Source organism: Acartia tonsa, chromosome 4 (assembly GCF_053477335.1).
Source record: "Acartia tonsa isolate MP-2025a chromosome 4, ASM5347733v1, whole genome shotgun sequence".
In the NCBI taxonomy this organism is placed as follows: Eukaryota; Metazoa; Arthropoda; class Copepoda; order Calanoida; family Acartiidae; genus Acartia; species Acartia tonsa.
In genome coordinates, this window is record NC_137263.1 from 48516312 (window position 1) to 48538039 (window position 21728).

The window sequence follows — 21728 nt, forward strand, 5'->3', positions numbered from 1 at the left end:
TTAAGTAAAGTGTAGATGTTGTCCTTGTTAAATGCGTCCGTGTGGTTTATTTACATAACAAATCTAAGTTGAGTAGGGATAGATCAATGAAAAAAACAATGAATTGAAGAAAAGTGTAAGCTTTTGTGTTATTATTAAAAGCGAAGCTTTTCTATAATTAGGGTCAGTCCGTCCGTAATGGATAGCTTTTTTCTTTAATTTAGGCATGTTAGAATTGTCCTATCGATTTCAAATTTTGCATGGTGATTTAGATTTATAATCATTACCAAAATTTCCGTACGTCCATTTTAAACATGTTGATTTTTAAACTTTTTTAACAACAAATTTTTATCTGATATAATCATCTGATTGATTTGATTTTTGATATATCGATTCCTGGGACAACAAAGTATAATGTTATAAGCGAAGCAACTCTATAATCAAGTCCTAAATATGTAAGTATGTCCATAAACATTATCCTGTATAAAGCAGTTTTTCAACAAATTTACTTTCAATTTTGTTTCGACTCTTATACATTTATATTCTGATTATTCAGTTCTGACACTATATAAGTGTTTATGTCCGTTTGTCTTTCTATTTCAGTGCTTCGCTTTTATGTATGTTGTCATCTTTGTGTTAATCTATTGATTACTTGACACTTGATATACTAGCGGCTGCATACCTAACATTTAGAAGCTTTGTATTTGAAGGGGTAGGGAGGAAACAAAATAGCATAAAACCATCCTAAAAAGTAAGACCAATGTGAAGATTCTCTAAAATAAAGAACTCAATCAGTTCGGTAGCTTTCAAAATCTTAGGTTACAAACAAAACAAGGATGACAACATCCACAAAAGTGAAGCTCTGAAACGGTAGGACAAAAGGGCATTAACACTTGTAAGGTTTTTAGAACTGAGTCATCAGAATATAAATGTATAATAGTCGAAGCAAAATTATAAGTAAATTTGTTAAAATTGCTTGATGCGGGATAAGGTTAAAGGACATACTTACATTTTTATGACTTGATTATAGAGTTGCTTCGCTTATGATATTGTACTTTGTTGTCCCAGGAATCAGTATACCAAAAAGCAGATCAATCGGATAATTAGATCATATTTTGTTGTTAAAAAGTGAAAAAATCAACATGTTGAAAATGGACGTACGGACATTCTGTTAACGATTATAGAGTTGCTATGCTTTCTAAATTGTACCTAACTACTACAGGGATCACCATGCAAAATTTGAAGTCGATGGGACAATTCTAACGTGCCTGAATTAACGTAAAAAGCTATCCGTTACGGACGGACGGACCCTAATTATAGAAAAGCTTCGCTTTTAAAAACCTTACTACTATATTTAATACAAAGAGATATATAGAGTAGCCCTGCCCCTAATGATAATAAATGAACAAAGAGGGGAAATTGAACTGTTAATTACACAAGTACCCAAAGTTTTAAGATCATGATTTATATTCGTTGGATTAAGAACTTTAGGTACTTTAATTAAATTTAGATAGGTTAGTTCTTTAAAAGCTTGTAAATGTTTCAACTAATAATTTTAATCTATAGTAATGGTAATTTTGTTAATTTCTGTAGAAAAAAAATATTTATTGAAAATTTTGGACCAATCAAAATTCAATAAAACTTTTTGAACAAATAAGATCACAGGGTTTAAAAAAAACTTTGGGTACCAGCAGGGACGCCCTTGGGTACCAATGTAATTTATGGTCCAATGGCCCCTTCCTCTGTGTTAATTATCCCTAACAAACAGCAACTCATTTTAACTATACCCAAAATGATTGCACCACCTTTGTCTGGAAGTCCCAACTATGCATGGTACTTAGTTGCGCCTGTTTATAGGCCAAGGCATTCCCACTACGCTCACTATTAGTGTCATGTTTCAGACATAGCAGCAGACTGTAAAATTTTTGAAGTCTCTAGTATAACGCGGTGTGACCAGGACAAGAATAATAAACAGCACATTGTCCCCTCCCTCCCTGGATTGTACTATCCCTGTCTTCACTACAGACTAAATTTTCGTTTTTAACAGAAATCTTAAGGAATAAGACAATGGACGATAAATTTATTTATGTACCTTAATAAACCTTTTTTTTTAAAGTTAAACTTTTTAGTAGATAGGTTAAGACTGGTTTGTACAACTCAATAAATTATTTTAAAAACAGTTCATGAGCCAACAAACGACAGATTACACAACCTTGGGACAAGTAAAATTTTCAGTCCAATGCCCCCTCCCTACTTGATTTTTACAAAGCTTCATTAAATCGTAACACAGACAAGCGTGTGTACCAGTGTAATTTATGGTCCAATTGGCCCCTTACTCGCTATGTTCGTTAAAAAATATGAATCCTATAAAAATGTTTGGGTATAGTCCCTTTTGTGACAACGCCTCTTAAGGGGCGATTCATTGTATTTTCACATTAGATTTTCTCCTATTTCAAGGTTCTAACCCTGCGGAGCCAATTGCCTAACCCTGTGGGGCAATCACCTAACCTAACCTAAAATAACCTATAAAAAGCTACTGTAAAAATACGATAAATTGCCCCTTTAGAGTCGTTGTCACGGAAGAGAGTATACCCAAGTGTTTTAGTAATGATGAGACTTTACACTTTAAAGGAGAATCATATCGTTGAAGCGGTTTGGTGGATCTTTCGGTACACACAGACAGACACATAGATATCTTGTTACTTTTACATAAGATAATCAAACTTGTTATTTGTGTACATTCTTATTTAAAGTTTAACTTTTAGTTTTTAGAATGTTTGTCTTTGCAGATATAATTATAATGATAAATGCATATTGTCAAATGGTCACAAATAATGTGACAACCTAACCTAATATTAAAGCAGCTAATTATACCAAAACATGTTATTAAAACATAATCAAAACTTAGATTATGGTTATTAATATGGGAGCTGACACATTTATTGCAGATAATCTAAACTAACCTATATACTTAATTTTTTAGGGAGGGATATAAATCAGGGATCTTAAGAGATAAGACAATAAATGATATATTGATTTACACACCAAATGATGATAACAAAATTAACCCATCAAAAGTACATGAGCAGGTTGAATTTTTTTTAATGTTAAAGCTTTGCTCATAGATATGCATCATGTAAGTTTTAAGCATAAAGCCAGAAAAACGATCTTTGTTTAATCATGATTTTAGACTATTTTTAATTAAATCAATATTGCTATTTTAATTTGCCTAAAAATTATCAGAGTTAAATGTTACAGTCGAAAGGGTCTACCTTCAATCTAGAAAAGGTTTGATTTAAAATTAAGATTTGTGACTTTATCTAATTTACTCTAAAACGTTTCTAATAGTTTATGTTTAAGGTAGGGGAAAGACAATGGCATATAAAATTATAAATTATTTTCTAGTATGGTTTCATAACCGATTAATATCCAGTGGATTAGAACTGGTTCTCAACCATACTTAAAAAGCATGTATCATAGTGTATTATATCCAGTTTTCTACGAATATAAAAATGTATAATCATAATATTAAAACCAGTTTTGTTAGCCGGCGTGTTTGGCATCTCAGAGCTAGTTTTAATCATATAATGCATTCAAATACATTGTAGAACCAGCTTTATATCTATTTCTTAAAATACCAGGTTCTTAACAATCCCCCCCCCCCCATCCCCACTACTCCATGGTTACGAATTTAATCTTGTAATACTCGTCCCATTTCCTCATAACTATACCCTACTAAATGTTTGGGTTGATATCATATATTATAATATAAAAATTCCCGCAAATATAAATATTAAATAAATAAAATAAAACAAAGTAATAAAATTCTAACCTTAGGATTCTTTCAAAAATTGCACTTTGATTTCTTTTTAGTTTGTTTGTTTATTATTATTTTTGATCTTTGGTAAAATGGTGATTTATGATTTAGCATTAAAAACCACGACATTTTTATATTCAAAAAATATTCATTATATTGATCATACAATGTCGAGATTATTATTGCTAAAATATCTTTCATGTAACTGCAAAAAAAATCAATTGATAACTTTGTTTTCATATTTTTGTTTAAAATAACATTTACTTTTAACACAAACACATATCACACGGCTCGCTTCGTAGTTCATGCGACGAAGGTCACATATATACTAGAGTCATATTCCTCCCCTTTTTCATTCCCAACCCCCATTTATGAACAAAGGTATATCATAATCAGAGAGAAAATGTCTAAAGGGATAAGTCAATTTAAAATTCAAGTATTATATGTTGTTTCAGTTTTATTATTAATTTATTATTACACTAGCGGTTACGCCCCTAGAAGCCTCTAGGGGCACTTAAGTTAGCAGTGGGAAAAGTCAACCTCATCCAATATTAAATTTGAGTTTCAAAAGAATAAAAAAATAGTTTAAACTTTCCCATGACCTATAAGAAGCTTCACTGTAAAGGAAAACAATATCGGTTCAGCGGTTAGCAAGATCCTTTGGGACAGACAAAAAACGCTTACTACTTAGATAATAGGACTACAATAATGATAAAAACACATATTAAAAGCGAAGCTTTTCTATAATTAGGGTCGGTCCGTCCGTCCGTCACAGAGAGCTAGATCTTTTCGTTAATTTAAACAGGTTAGAATTGTCCTATCGATTCCAAACTTTGCATGATGATTCCTGTAGTAGTTAGGTACAATTTAGAAAGCGTAGCAACTCTATAATCAATACCAGAATGTCCGTACGTCCATTTGAAACATGTCGATTTTTAACTTTTGTAAATTTTTGTATGTTAAAATTATCCCATTCTTCTGATTTTTTGAAAACTGATTTCTAATACAACAAGGTAAAATGTTATAAGCAAAGCATCTCTATAAACAAGTCCCAAAATTGTAAGAATGTCCTTAAACAGTCTCATCTATTTATGCAGTTTTGCAACAAATTTACTTACAATATTGTTTGTACTGATTCATTAATATTCTGCTAATTTAGTTCTGACAATCTACAAGTGTTAATTGTCGTTTGTCCTTCCATTTCAGAGCTTCGCTTTTATGGATGTTGTCATCCTTGTTTAAGAAATAAACATATCAACAAATGATACAATATCAGGCAAACTTATTGTGTATATGTAAGATAGTTGTATAGTAGGACTAGTAAAATACTTTTCAGTATGGATTTGAAACCGATTATATCCGCTGGATTAGAATCGGTTCTAAATCATACTAAAAAATCATGTATCATATTATAACAAGTATTCTGCATTATTTTTAATTTTACAATTAAACATTTCTAAATCCGCGGAAAGCTGTCTATAATACGATGCGATAAATAACTATTTCAGTGTGGATACGAATCTAATTTTTCCCTCTTGATTTAATAGGTTTTGAGTCATACTGGAAAAAAATGTATCATATTGTAGACAATTATCAATAAAAAAACAGAACACTTTTTGTAGATTAAAATAATCAGTGGAAAAGTTTTGACACTACATGTTTGTACCAACCAATTCAGATTAAATAAAATTGACCAAATATAATAAGGCATCCAAAGGTTATAAAATTTTAGGTACCAGTAAAATTTAATACCTTCCAACTCTTCATGTAGAAAGCTTCGCTTATAAATCAAAACATTTTTTATTTAATGTTACAATTTGTAGACCATACCCATATGGATGTAGGGATCATAAAAAAGTAAATCACATTTATACATTTATACACATACAGGTACTCAATGTTTCATTACCATCAACGCTCAATAGTTAGCTTTGGGTACTTTTATGTAATTTTGATTGGTTGGTTCCGAACAAGGAGTGCCCAACCAATAATTTTAATCTACAACAGGGGTAAATTTATTTTAAGTATGTCTTCGAAACCAATTAATATCCGCTGGAATAAACCGGTTCAAAGCCATACTGGAAAAATATGTATATTATTATGAATTAGACAATTTCATATGAATATTAAAATAAAAAATTATAATAACAATTTCAGAATTGTTAGCCTAGGACTTCGGCTCCTCAGGGTTAACAAAACCAAAATTAAACCTATAATTTTTAAATTTACTTTCCGCAGAATGATGTCTATAATACGCTGCAATAAATAAATTTTAGTATCGTTTGGGATATATATCAATTAAACATACATTGTCTTCTCCCAATAAAAATTGTAAAACCGTGAAACCTTTGAAATTTATAGGACAACTCTAACATGCCTAAATTAACAATAATGTATGGACGAACATACAGACTCTAAAGCCCAGTTCACAAAAGACAAAGGTCGACCTCTGGAAATTTTAGGTCCACCTATAGAAACTTTAGGTTGACCGATTTTATTGGGTTGTAATTGTTTAGGTTGGCCTACAGAAAAAATCGGTCAACCTTTAAAAGTTATTGGTGAACTGGCCATATCTATATAATAGCTTAACTTTTAATGATAATAGAAAAGCTATGCTATTATTAAGATTCTAGAAAATAAATCACCAGGAATAGAACAATGGATTTTCAAGTTTTCTCTGTTATCTATACCATATTATCATAGAGAGAATTTAATTAATTTTTCGTCCATTGTCCCTGTTTACAACCCTTACAAAATACCCAGGCTCACTCATTGGTCAGCTTAAAAAAGTTGGGTAGTTTTATTGAACTTGTTAGTTTTAAACCTGTAGGGCCAAAAACAAATAATTTTCATCTATAAGAGTGTTAATTTTATTTATCGTCATTGTGGATGTACGTATACATTCATTGTCTTATCACATATTATACAGGTTGGGGCAAATAAGACCGGACAAATTCTATTTTTAAACAAATGAACATAAAATCATCAATTTTAAAGATTATATAAAATTTCAAAAACTGGGAAGCAAATTGGGTATAAGACTATTATATTATTCAATAAAATCGCTACCAGCCCCAATCACCGCCTCTACCCACCCCCTGAACCGCCCGCAGGCCCTGACCACCATGTCCCTGTCCAAGATGGCTAAGTTCTCCTTATATAATAATGGCAATGAGAGAGGTATTTGTGGAATGGGCATGCTTTAAATTAGCCTTAGGCCTAATAGTCCATTGGAATAATATAGAGTCTTCAAGACGTGAGAAACAGCAGGATCCAAATTCACCCATCTATCAAGCTAACCTTCTACACGGCAGCTCTCATTTTGGCCACAGTTGAGCTAACACAATGTTCTATATATTTTTAGAAATGGCTTGAAGATTTAGCTAGGGTTATCAGCGCAACCCACAGTCTAAAACGAGTTTCAGGGTTTCATATGGCCCCTGAAGTCCATAACCGAGAAATATTCAGGATTTTAGACATTTATGACATTTCAAAATCTGTCACGTTTTACTTTGCCGGAGTACTACATCAAGCCAGCTGGGATAGAGAGCTCTAGTTTTTTCTAGTGTCTTACTTATGTATCTAACTGTAATTCCAGCAAGTTTTATAAGTCTATCTCATCTACAAATGGACTAAGGTCAGATTTAGTAGGCCATATCAGAGAATTCAGGATATAGAACAGGCGCACTCCGAATCCACCTTGTTAAACATGTGCGCGGCCAGCTCGGAATACATGTCCTACATCGTCCAAAAATTTTTATTGGCATAAAGGTCATTACCTAAGCTTTTTAAAGTGGGGTCAAACGTCCTGACTGGTCAAGTAGTTTAGGAGCTATGGCCGTGAAAAATGTCCGGTTTTATTTGCCCCACCCTGTATATTCAATTTTTTCTTATTCGCTTTCGATACTTTTATCAAAGTATTATAATCAACAGGGACAAGACAATGGCTGATAAATTGATGTACATCCCCAATGAAGATATACAAAATACCCTTTCTGTAGATTACGATTAGTGTTTGAAACCTTTGGACACTCAACTAAATGAACCAACCAATCAAAATTTAATAAAAGTCCCTAAGGTTGTTTAGCCAACGAATAAGAAAACATTTTTAATGACTTTGGGGCCTAGTGTAATAAACATCCCAATGTACAGTGTTGTACACTCCCTCTATGAATTATTATACAGGGTGTCCCTCGTAAACTGTTTTTTTTGAAACGCTTATTCCTCCCTTAATATTTGAGCTATCTTAGTAAAATAAAAAGTATTTGGCAGCCTACTACTGACCATTTAATGATATAGTGATGAAAAATCCGCAAAGGTAACAGAAAAAAATCTACAAGGTAATACATAACAGGCTGATTTTAGTGAATATAAGACTAATTCACAAGAAAAATATGCTTTAGTTAACTTTTAAAGCAGCTGGTCGTCAAACGGTGGATCACAAAGACTTACTCCAGACATTATAAGAACTGGCATTGTAGTCAAATAAAAAAATCTGGTATATTTCAGGTTCTTGTGTGCATTTGAAGCGAGCTCACATGAAAAATTAACAAAGAAGATCAATATTATGGCTATTTTTACATATTGTTCACTTATATTACACTTCAGATTCTTGAATATTTAGAATTTCTGGTATGCCATGTCAAGTCTGTTCTATTTTTGTGCTTAGAAAGTCTGAGCGACCAGCTGTTTGGACCCTAACTAATCTTAAAGTTCACAAAGCAAATATTTTCTTGTGGGTTAGTCTAAATTCAATAAAATGAACCTCTTATGTTTACTTTGTGGATTTTTCATCACTACCCCATAAAATGGTCAGTAGTAGGCTGCCAAATACTTTTTATTTTACTAAGATAGCTCAAATATTAAGGGAGTAATAAGCATTTCAAAAAAACCAGTTTAAGAGGGACACCCTGTACTTGGATTTAAATTAAATAAGAATGACATCATCCATAGTTGACAAAGCACATAAATATAATAAACAAACGTCGTACATTCTTTAAATATTGAGCAAATCAAACCCATTTCCTCACTAACAACAAGTGGATGTATCATGTTCTTTTTTTTGCGTTTGGGCCTGAGTCAATCCTTACATAAAAGTAACAAGATGATTTTCTGTTTGTACCAAAGAATCTAGCTGGCCACTTGACTGATATTATTCTTCTTTAAAATATGGCTTCACGTAGGTCCAAGGTCCTTCCAAAAAATCGAACAGATGGACAGACAGACGGACATACAGACGGACATGCAGATGGAGAGACAGACACACATACAGATAGATAGACAGACAGACAGACAGATAAATGGAATGACAGACGGATAGACAGACCAACATACGGACATAATGATGGACACACAGACAGACGGACAGAAAACAGATGGTCAGAGAGACGTACAGACAGAGATATGAACAGACAGAAAAATAGATGGACAGACAGACAAACAGAAACAGACAGATTGACAGACAGACAAACAGAATGACAGGCAGACAAACAGATGGACAGACATACTGACAGACAGAAGGAAGGGAGATAGAAACTGTTTTAAATCTTATAATTTACAAACATATGGACAGATAGACGAACATACAGACGGAGAGACTGACGAAGAAATAGACAGAAACTAGTTTAAATCTTAAAATTTACAAACATATGGACGGACAGATAGACAAACAGACAGATAAATGGATAGACAGACGAACAGACATACGGAAAAACATACAGATGGACAGACAGACGGACAGACAGATGAAAACTGGTTTAGATCTTAAAATTTTCAATGTTTATATCTGTTGAAAGGTGTAATACGACAATGTAGTTTGGGGCAAGATTTATATCTAACTCCCTCCTTATTAATGAAAAAAATCGAGAATGTCATATCCTATTTAGTGACAAGCAATTGTCCATTTAAGAATTTTAGACAATTTTTTTATGGTATGAATGACAGAAAAGACGAATAAACAGTGTTTAGATGTACAAATTTTCATATGAATTATCACTGAAATTTCAGCTGTCTTCATTTAATAACAGCCGAGAAAATCACATTTCCTCACTGTTCAAATGGTGTACAGATATAAAAAGTGAATAATGGAGTAGCTTCCATACGGATGAATTACGGAGTAGCTTCATTTCTATAAATGAGATACTATAGCTAGAATAAAGACACATAGGTAAAAATCTTGATCAAACAAACTGACAAAATACCCTTTTTAGTAGCAAGGCTACTGTAAAATTCACTTTATTTGTCTGTTGTCCTGTCCATCATTAAGTCATTATGTAACAGTCACTATGGGAACACTGTGATTTTCTCGGCTGTTATTTAAGGTAGACAGCTAAAATTTTTAGTGAAGATTCCAAGGCCTGTGCCCATCTGTATTCATATACATTTTATTTTCGTCTGTCTGTCACTCATGCTTGAAAAGTCAAAAAATACTTATTTTTAACCCTTAACGGTTGGGGTGGGGGGGTTTGGGCATTCATCACCCACCCCTCCGGTTGATTATGTGGCTTCAAAATTAGATAAAATTGTAAATAAATCTTAATTTATGCAATATGTCTTTTGTGTATAAGGTAGTCACCTAATTTTTTTTTTGACAAACACTTAGATATCAATGAGCATCTGCTAAAAGTGGTGTGTAAGGTAGTCACCTAATTTTTTTTTTGGCAAACAGTTAGATATCAATGAGCATCTGAGAAAAATGGTGTTATGACTGTTTGACCGCTCCATGACTGTTTTGTAGGACAGGTTTTTTGTCCAGCTTTTACTATAGACATATATCATAAATATCATGGCTTCTATTACAGCTAGAGACCAAAAAATTTTTGTGGTAAATTCTTGAGTAATAATAAAATTCTGTGAATAGTAAGGTCATTATTATTTGACCACTTCTTGATCATTTTTCAATTTCCTACCTGTAATTTTGCTGTTTGTAAGCTGCCAGGTGCCATATTTCAAAATAGCCTTAGACCAGCCTATTTTTAAAAACTAGTCTTTTGTTGTGATAAGATACAGAAAAAAATAATAATAGGTGCCGTCAAACCGCTGTAACCACCAAATATGGCAGTTTCCATTATTTGCTGTTTTTCGGCCATTGTAAAAAAAGTTAATTGTTTGTTAAAAAAATTAAAATTCCACCTAAAATTTGGTATTCCTAGCTTTAAAATTGGCAGCTCTACAGCTGTTTTAATATTTAGCGGCTGGCTGCTAAGAAGCGGCTATGGAGTGGTCGTACCGCTATAACTAAAAAAAATAATTTTCATTAAAAATGCACATGAACCACCAGAAATTTTTTTAATGTCTCTATCTGTAACAGAAGCCAAGATAGAGGGGGGGGGGCTTTTAAGGTGAGAATTGGGGCCAATCTGTAAGGGTTAACAATGTTTCAGATTTGGTAATTGCCCAGACTCTGACTTTATGTCACAACAAATGTCATATATGACTTTTGGTAACAATGTGTCAGATATGGTGATTGCCCCAACTCTGACTCTATGTCATTAAATGTCATATCTGACTTTTGTTAACAATGTGTCAGATATGGTAATTGCCCCAACTCTGACTCTATGTCACTAAAAGTCATATATGACATTTGGTAACAATGTGTCAGATTATATAATTTCCTCAACTCTGACTCTATGTTACTAAATATCATATATGACTTTTGGTGATATTGTGTCAGATTAGGTAATTTTCTCAACTCTGACTCTATGTCACTAAATGTCATATCTGACTTTTAGCAACAATGTGTCAGATTAGGTAATTTTCTCAACTCTGACTCTATTTCACTAAATGTCATATATGACTTTTGGCAATAATGTGTCAGATTAGGTAATTTCCCCAACTCTGACTCTATGTCACTAAATGTCATATATGACTTTTAGTAACATTGTGTCAGATTAGATAATTTCCCCAACTCTGACTCTATGTCACTAAATGTCATATATGACTTTTAGTGATATTGTGTCAGATTAGGTAATTTCCCCAACTCTGACTCTATGTCACTAAATGTCATATATGACTTTTAGTGATATTGTGTCAGATCAGGTAATATTCTCAACTCTGACTCTATTTCACTAAATGTCATATATGACTTTTGGCAATAATGTGTCAGATTAGGTAATTTCCCCAACTCTGACTCTATGTCACTAAATGTCATATATGACTTTTAGTGATATTGTGTCAGATTAGGTAATTTCCCCAACTCTGACTCTATGTCACTAAATGTCATATATGACTTTTAGTGATATTGTGTCAGATTAGGTAATTTCCCCAACTCTGACTCTATTTCACTAAATGTCATATATGACTTTTGGCAATAATGTGTCAGATTAGGTAATTTCCTCAACTCTGACTCTATGTCACTAAATGTCATATATGACTTTTAGTAACATTGTGTCAGATTGGGTAATTTCCCCAACTCTGACTCTATGTCACTAAATGTCATATATGACTTTTAGTGATATTGTGTCAGATTAGGTAATTTTCTCAACTCTGACTCTATTTCACTAAATGTTATAAATGACTTTTGGCAATAATGTGTCAGATTAGGTAATTTCCCCAACTCTGACTCTATGTCACTAAATGTCATATATGACTTTGAGTAACATTGTGTCACATTAGGTAATTTTCTCAACTCTGACTCTATTTCACTAAATGTCATATATGACTTTGGCAATAATGTGTCAGATTAGGTAATTTCCCCAACTCTGACTCTATGTCACTAAATGTCATATATGACTTTTAGTAACATTGTGTCAGATTAGGTAATTTCCCCACACCTGACTCTATGTCACTAAATGTCATATATGACTTTTAGTGATATTGTGTCAGATTAGGTAATTTCCCCAACTCTGACTCTATGTCACTAAATGTCATATATGACTTTTAGTGATATTGTGTCAGATTAGGTAATTTTCTCAACTCTGACTCTATTTCACTAAATGTCATATATGACTTTTGGCAATAATGTGTCAGATTAGGTAATTTCCCCAACTCTGACTCTATGTCACTAAATGTCATATATGACTTTTGGTGATATTGTGTCAGATTTGTTTGCATTGCCAAAAATGAGAAAATAACCTGACATAATGTCACTAAATTTCAGATTTAAATCTGAACTTTGGTCAAATTTTGTCATATCTGAACTTTGGTAACAAAGAGTCATATTGAGACAGATTTAAATCTGAAATCTAGTGACTGTGGATTTCTAATCTGACCGAAAAGGGGTAAAAACTACTAGGGATTTTATTTAATTTTGTAGACATTTGTCTATAAGAGGATACAATATATGATTTGCAGTAAGGCTTAAACCTGGTTCAAATCTATCGTATATTAAAGATTTGAAGCCTTACTGAAAATATATGAAGCAAGTAAGGAGGCATATGGTTTTCAATTATCCTCAAATGTTATTTAGCAGAAATAGTATATTAGATGAAAATTTTTCTCCTTTAGAATCCAATTTTTGTGAAATGACTTCTATAAAAATGAATAATCCATTTTTTTTCCAGTGTTCTTCAGAACCATTTTTTCGCTTTTCCTTCTCCATCTCCCACCCCCTATTTCAAGTGCCTCTAGAAATTTTTTTTAGAATATACTAATTAATCAAAATATTCATTTCAATTTAAATGCAAATACGAACACAAAAGCTTTAATTTTAATTTAAAACAAAAAAAATCTTATAAAGTTAAAATATAAATTAGAATGAAAATTTTTATCCATACCATTTTGTCTAGGTACTCTAGGGGCACTTACGAAGGGTCGACCCCCGACAATTCTAGTTTTATAAAGAAAAAGTAAAATACAATTTTGGGGTAGATTATTTTTTTCAATGGATGATTTCTCTCTAAATTAGTTATAAACCTTCCATTGACCTACAATGAGGACTATAAGGGCTTGAAGGGATAGGCGACAAAAGAAAGTTTTCCATCCAGTATGGCTTTGAAACCGGGCTATTTCCGCTTGATTAGATGCATTTAGTAACAAGTGACCGTATGAGTTGAAACTTTAAGCTCCTTATAGAGCCTATAAAAAAATTACGTCATACAATAAAAATGACCAATCATAGGCCAATTCAAAGACTAAATTACCTATGGCAGGCCAGTATACATTTTTATTGACCAATGGTAGGCCTATATGGCTTAATTTTTTATAGGCATTATAAAAAGCTTTGTGAAACTTACCTGTTATTATGTATCTGAACCCAGTCGTGTCTGCCCCCTGCTGCAACTATATCCTTCAGCAAAGCTTTTGCAAAATTATCCTGTGAGTCAGTACTTGTTTCTGCACGTAGCATATTTTCCTGTAGGATAAATAGGATAAATTATCAATAAAATGTGTAAAAATCATTATTTTTTACTTAAAAGAAATCATAAAGGGATAAAAGGGTGATTATTCCTCCCCCCGTAGGTCTCCAATATTTTTTAAAATATATCAGATATACAAATTATTCTTGTCAATATACTTAATTAAACATTTTTAATATTTATAACAAAATTTTTCATATTTTTTATATTGATTACTAATACTACCTAATTATTGTAAATTTTAAAAGTACTGCAAGAAATATATGTAGTTTTTTTTGTTATACCTTGTCGATATAGGAAGCATCCATCTGTGTTTGTGACATCTTACTGTTTGCAGACCTTGATTCCAGGTAGACAGGTGACTGCTGGAGATTATCTGCTGCAGGATGATCAACTTCAGATTTATAGTACACAGTGTCCTTTAATTATAATTGCAATCAGCATATCGTTAATAGCCATGAAAAAACTCAAGAAGGGAGAATGGAGGAAGTGCCCCTAGCATCAAGAGGTTCTATATTAGAATGAACATGGAAGAGCTTAAAATAGCCTAAAACCATACAAGGAGTAGAATCAATAAAATAGCCTAAGACTAATCGACTACCAAAGTGTTCAATAAAATCGAGAGCTTAATCAGCTTAGCAGTTATCGTGATCTAAATCTGCAGACAAAAAAAAACCTATTTCTTTATATAGGGTTTACCACTTTGCGAAGAACATACTTTACTGAAGAATTATAATCATTTTTCTAGGTAAAGATGATTTTTCAAAAAACTAACAATTCTTTAGAAAAAGATCAAATAACAAGTTTTCTCATTCCAATACTAATTTGAAAACTTTTATAAACAATACAGGAAAAATAAGGATTTTAAACCTAATCAACAATATTGCATAACTTGTAAGGAAAAATAAAAAGTATGTAGATATAATACAAAGATAAGTTGTTTATTAAACTGTATTTTAGACAAAGGCCAAGCTGGTACTAATTTAATAATTTTCATTGTTTTATTCGGGAAGATTTTTCTATTATACGAAACAATAAATGATTTTTCAGTATGGCTCAGAACCGGTTCTAATCCAGCAGATATAAACCTGTTTCGTAGCTATACTGGAATAGTTATGTCTAGCATCGTATTATATCCAGCTTTCTACGAATATAAAAATGTACAATCATAAGATTAAAACCAGTTTTTTAGTCCCGAGGTGCTGAAGGCACGGGCTAAAAAAACTGGTTTTAATCTTATGATTGTACATTTTTATATTCGTAGAAAGCTGGATATAATACGATGCTAGACATAGTTTTTTCGTATGGATGAGAACCGGTTCCTATCCACCGGATTCGAATGAATACGAGAAAATATAATACCAATTTTAATCAACATAGCATGTCCAATAAATTCAGAGAAAATCAAGTAAGACGAAAAACTATATATAATCGCCAATGTACTTTATTTGTAGGAAAGTTGTCAAAAAAAGTTAATTTGTTTTGACGTACTATATCTTCACTACTATGAAATTTAATCTTTCACTTATTACATACAAATTTTGTGTTACCTAACTAACTCTGAATAAGGAAAATTAATTTTCCTTTTTTTGTATCAAAGCTACTCTATAATTCACTTATGCGATTATCTCATATGTTATTCAAGATAGAAGGCAGAAAATTCCCTACACCAATGAGTATCCAATATGTAATTTACTTTGTCCGTCGGTCTGTCAGTCAAGCTACAAATATAAAAATTTAAAAAAATAAAAATACATCAGAATGGTTTGGTGATTTATTAAGGGGGGGGGGGGGGCGTAATGACATAAGCTCTTAAACCGTGAGCAAAATGGTCTAAATATTGAGCTAGACCCTTCAAACTTGGTATATAAGCCTAGTCCTACAGGTATTACATCTAAATGGCAAAATCAAAAAAATTTTATTTTTAGGTTAGGTTAGGTAAGAAAAACCCTGCGGAAATGGGGTTTTTAGGCTTTTTTTGGTCTATTTTGATGTGGAAACTTGCCTTAAATTGTTTTTTTCTTAGGGTTTTAACTTAAATACACTGTATATATTCATATGGACATTATTTAAGATGATTCAGCAAGTCGGGGACCGACCCCAGGGGGCTAGGTGGGTGGCCCGCAGGGGTTAAGTTCATTTTTCCCAATATATTTGTTGTGATACATCAAATTATAGGTTTTTTAGGTCAAGGAACTCAAATTCAGAGCTAAAATAAGCATTAGACTAATCTGAAGCTAGCCCCAGCGGGCTAGGTTGGTGGCCCGCAGGGGTTAAGTGCATATTTTCTAATATATATCTTGTTATATATCAAACTATAGGTTTTTTAGGTCAAGAAACTCAAATTCTGAGCGAAAATTAGCATTAGACTGACCTGAAGCTAACCCCCCCGGGCTAGGTTGGTTTTCTGCAGGGCTTAAGAGCATTTACCTAACCTAACCTAGAAACTTACTTATATTTTTACAGGTTTCTTTCTTGAATAAACTGTGTATATTTATGAAGACTTTATTTAAGATGATCCAGCAAGTCGGGGACCGACCCCAGCAGGCTAGGTGGGTGGCCCGCAGGGGTTAAGTGCATTTTCCCCAATATATATGATGTGATACATCAAATGATATGTTTTTTAGGTCAAAGAACTCAAATTCAGAGCTAAAATAAGCATTAGAATAATCTGAAGCTAACCCCAGCGGGCTAGCTGGGTTGCCCACAGGGCTTAAGTGCATTTTACCTAAGCTAACCTAGAAACTTACATTTATTATTTTTTTAGGTTTTTTTTTCGAGAATAAACTGTCCATTCATGAGGAATTTATGAATAAACTGTGTCTATTAATGAAGACTTTATTTAAGATGATCCAGCAAGTCGTGACCGACCCCAGCGGGCTAGGTGGGTGGCCCGCAGGGGTTAAGTGCATTTTACCCAATATATATGTTGTGATAAATCCAATTATAGGTTTTTTAGGTCAAAGAACTCAAATTCAGAGCTGAAATAAGCATTAGACTAATCTGAAGCTAACCCCAGCGGGCTAGATAGGTAGCCCACAGGGCTTAAGTGCATTTTACCTAACCTAACCTAGAAACTTACGTTTAATATTTTTTTTATTCTAATAAACTGTCCATTCATGAGGACCTTATTTCAGATGATCCAGCAAGTTGAAGACCGACCCCAGCGGGCTAGGTGGGTGTCCCTCAGGGGTTAAATGCATTTTTTTTAAAGTATGTGTTGTCATGCATCCAACTATAGGTTTTTAAGGTCAAGAAACTCAAATTTACAGCTAATAAAAGCATTAGACTAATCTGAAGCTAGCCCCAGCGGGCTAGGTGGGTTGCCTGCAAGTCTTAAGTGCATTTTACCTAACCTAACCTAGAACCTTACTTGTTTTTTATGGTTTTTTTCTGGAATAAACTGTGTCTATTTATTAGAACATTATTTAAGATTTAAGACCCCAGCAGGCTAGGTGCGTGGCCCGCAGGGGTTAAGTGCATTTTTAGTTGTCATACATAAAATTATAGGTTTTTTAGATCCAGAAATTCAAAGGGGTAGTTTCACAAAATGCAATTGAACTTAATTTAGTGAACTGCATATTTTTTCCTGGTTAATTGGTTAAACTACATTTATATGGCATATATTTGAAAGAATTTAAATTTTGATAGTACAATGTTAGCGGTGGAAGAATTTAATATGCTAATAGGATACAATTTTTTAATTTAATGTATACCACATAAAAAAACTAGCATCAGGTTGCTATTGTATTTTTTTAGCTCCAAATTGACTTTAAAAACCTATAATTTGATGTATAACAACACATAATTTGGAAAATTTACCCCTGCAGGCCACCCACCTAATCCGCGGGGGTTAGCCTTAGGTCAGTCTAATGCTTAAAATAGCTCTGAATTTGAGTTTCTTGACATAAAAAACCTATAATTTGATGTATGACAACACACACTTTAGAAAAAATGCACTACACCACTGTGGGCCAACTAACCTAGCCCGCTGGGGTCGGTCCCCAACTTGCTGGATTATCTAAAATAATGTCCTCATTAATAGACACAGTTTATTCAAGGAAAAAACCAAAAAAGAATAAGTAAGTTTCTAGGTTAGGATAGGTAAAATGCACATAAGCCCTGTGGAAAATCTACCTAGCCCGCAGGGGTTAGCTTTAGGTAAGTCTTATGCCAATTTTAGCTCTGAATTTGAGTTTCTTGACCTTAAAAACCTTTATTTTGATATATAACAAGATCTATATTGGAAATAATGCATTTAACCCCTGTGGGCTACCAACCTAGCCCGCTGGGGCTAGTTTTAGATTAGTCTTATGCTAATTCTAGCTCTGAATTTGAGTTAACTGACCTAAAAAACTTATAATTTGATGTATGGCAACATATATATTGGAAAAAATGCACTTAACCCCTGCGGGCCACCCACCTAGCCCGTTGGGGTCGGTCCCGGACTTGCTGGATCATCTTAAATAAAGTCCTCATTAATAGACACAGTTTATTCAAGAAAAAACCTGTGAAAATATAAGTAAGTTTCTAGGTTAGGTTAGGTAAATGCTCTTAAGCTCTGCTGAAAACCAACCTAGCCCGGGGGGGTTAGCTTCAAGTCAGTCTAATGCTAATTTTCGCTCAGAATTTGAGTTTCTTGACCCAAAAAAACCTATAGTTTGATATATAACAAGATATATATTAGAAAAAATGCACTTAACCCCTGCGGGCCACCAACCTAGCCCGCTGTGGCTAGCTTCAGATTAGTCTAATGCTTATTTTAGCTCTGAATTTGAGTTCCTTGACCTAAAAAACCTATAATTTGATGTATCACAACAAATATATTGGGAAAAATGAACTTAACTCCTGCGGGCCACCCACCTAGCCCCCTGGGGTCGATCCCCGACTTGCTGAATCATCTTAAATAATGTCCATATGAATATATACAGTGTATTTAAGTTAAAACCCTAAGAAAAAACAATTTAAGGCAAGTTTCCACATCAAAATAGACCAAAAAAAGCCTAAAAACCCCATTTCCGCAGGGTTTTTCTTACCTAACCTAACCTAAAAATAAAAATTTTTGGATTTTTTTGCCATTTAGATGTAATATTTATAGGACTAAGCTTATATACCAAGTTTGAAGGGTCTAGCTCAATATTTAGACCATTTTGCTCACGGTTTAAGAGCTTATGTCATTACGCCCCCCCCCCCCCCTTTTAACAAAGGCTCTTACTCATCCTTATTTTTATCCATGCTTTTTTTGTGCTTTGTTACCTATGGATGTTATCATCATTGTTTAAAGGTTAATTGTTGAAAAAATTTGGAATCTGTAAAATTCAAAGGTTAGCAAGGAAAAATACTAATTAAAACAATTGAAACTACTCTCAATATAATACTGGTACTTTCAAGTTTTATTTGTAAATTATTATAATAAACACATGATCATACAACTTTATAGCAATTGTCTACGAAAAAAAAAATTATGGAATTAATCCCTTTCTTGCTAGCCCGGAGCTTGGACATATCAGAACTATTATAAAAGGAATTTAAATACATTTGATTTATTTTCCTATCCACGGACAAATGTCTATGCTTGTGGAAGGGGGATTATGGGGGTGATTTCAACCCCCCTGAAACTACACCCCCTGATACAACCCCCTAAAACACCCAAGGAGGGGGTCACGCGTCAATTTACCAGTCATAGGAGGCATTTTGACTTTTGAAGATGTAGATTATTGAAGAGGGCTATTAAATCTATACAATCCCATTATAGTGTCACGGGGGGGGGGGGGAAGACACCCCCCTTGTGCACGCCTCTGCTCTCTATAGTATGAATGTAAATTAGGAATTCTCTCTGGTACCTACTATTTTAACAAAAACAAACATTTAAAAAAAAAGTTTTTTCAACTCTTTTCAGTTCACAAAATTTTTTTTTTAACTGAAAAAGATTTTTTTGTTGCCAAAGTCTAAGTCCAATCAAGGAAAAAGGAGACATTGAAAAGTTGGTTTCGCGTGTAGTCTCAACACTTTTAGTCTAGCCAAGCAACTCTACAATTGTTTGGTAGGTAGGTTGGGCGGTCAGCATCAGATAAAAAAAATTAATCGTTGTACCTTGTTGTAATAGAAATCAGTATTAAAAAAATCAGATAAATAGGATAATTTTAACGTACAAAAATTTGTTGTCAATCAGCTTGATTTAAAAGGACGTACGGACTTTCTGGTAATGATTATAGAGTTGCAACGCTTTCTAAGTCGTACCTAACTGTTATACGAATCAGCATGCAAAGTTTGAAATCGATAGGACAATTATAACCTATTTAAATTAACGAAAAGAGCTAACCGTTACGGACGTACCGACCCTAATCATAGAAAAGCTTCGCTTTTAAAAAATACTTTAGGTATATGAAATTACCTATTTTAAAGAGAAAATGCGGACAGACAGACAGACGAACGCATCCTGATCTTGCAGAAGAGAAGCCTCGCTTCCAACATATTTAAGTATCTGTATTATGTTTGTGTAATAGCTAAAATCATTATTTTACAGACGATTAATTTATGCTCAACCAAGGTTTCACATTTAACATCACATTAAAAATATTTTGGTAGCAGAACAGATATTAGCTACTCTATAATTCAGGACGTACGTCTGTCTTATTTCATGATTGTTCGAGCGTACACATGTCCGAATTCTGTCTGGATTTCAAAAACAATTTGTTTGAAATTTCTCCTAAAGATTAGAAGATGATCAAAGTCCCTCCACAGATTATGACGTCATACGATAGAATAACCAATGAGAGGCCAGCATAAATTTTACCATTAGTCAATTACAGTGTATACTGGCCTCTCATGGGCTATTCTATCGTATGACGTCATAATCTGTGGAGGGACTTTAATCATCTCCTAAAGATTACAATTCATCAATAATTTAAGATAAGTTTTTTTTTTGTTTTTTAGCTGCTGTTTAAGATAGATAGCTAAAATTTCGTAACCAATAGCCAAATATTCTATATTTATTTTGCTTCACAAATTCTGGAAATTGGCATCCTTGTTGTTTTATGATCATTTGTTAATTTAATATTACAAAGTTACAGTTGTTGACAATCTTTTATGAATTAAACAATGATAAAAGTAAAATTATGTAAATTACTTTTTTTAAAAGAATGCTTTCCCTCAATGTGATTGTTGAGCACTGACTCCTATTTTATCTTAAAAGAAGTTTAAAATAAGGAAGAAGGAGATCTTTTGCCTAACCCATGCGGGGTTCATACCTGCTGTTCCCTCCCCCTGTGGGGCTATCTAAAAATTAATTGATAGATGGACAAACGAATTTATAAAATAGCTCTGGGGCCAGAATATTGTTTACCTGACTAAGAGAAACCCATGCTATGATTTGATGGCAATGAAAGAGAATTGTTAATAATATTATATAGTTCATCTTTGTATCTGCAAAAGTGCAAAATAAATTACTTAATTTTAGCAAAATATTTTATCAAAAGCGATCAAATCATATAAATTCCAAGTTGAAGAATGTAGGATATTTTTTAGAAAAGCAAATTTGAAAAGCACTTGCAAATTTATCAATTTCTTGACTACTCGCGGCAACGCCCCTAGAAGCCTCTAGGCGCACTTGAGAAAGGAGTTCCTCAAATTTGAAT

The 21728-nt window shown here is 33.1% G+C and overlaps 1 protein-coding gene across 1 annotated transcript in view; it reads right to left on the reverse strand.

The window, feature by feature from the left end:
- The window catches only part of LOC145318357 (uncharacterized), a 44063-nt gene extending 22551 nt beyond the window's left edge, over window positions 1-21512 (reverse strand). Inside the window, exons 1-3 of the mRNA XM_080159654.1 lie at window positions 21437-21512; window positions 14376-14510; window positions 13969-14087 (exon numbers count right to left, since the gene is read on the reverse strand). Of these exons, the coding sequence (XP_080015780.1) occupies window positions 13969-14087; window positions 14376-14510; window positions 21437-21508 (326 nt within the window). The 5' untranslated portion in view covers window positions 21509-21512. The remainder of the gene's footprint in view (window positions 1-13968; window positions 14088-14375; window positions 14511-21436) is intronic.
- Window positions 21513-21728: the final 216 nt, after the last annotated feature.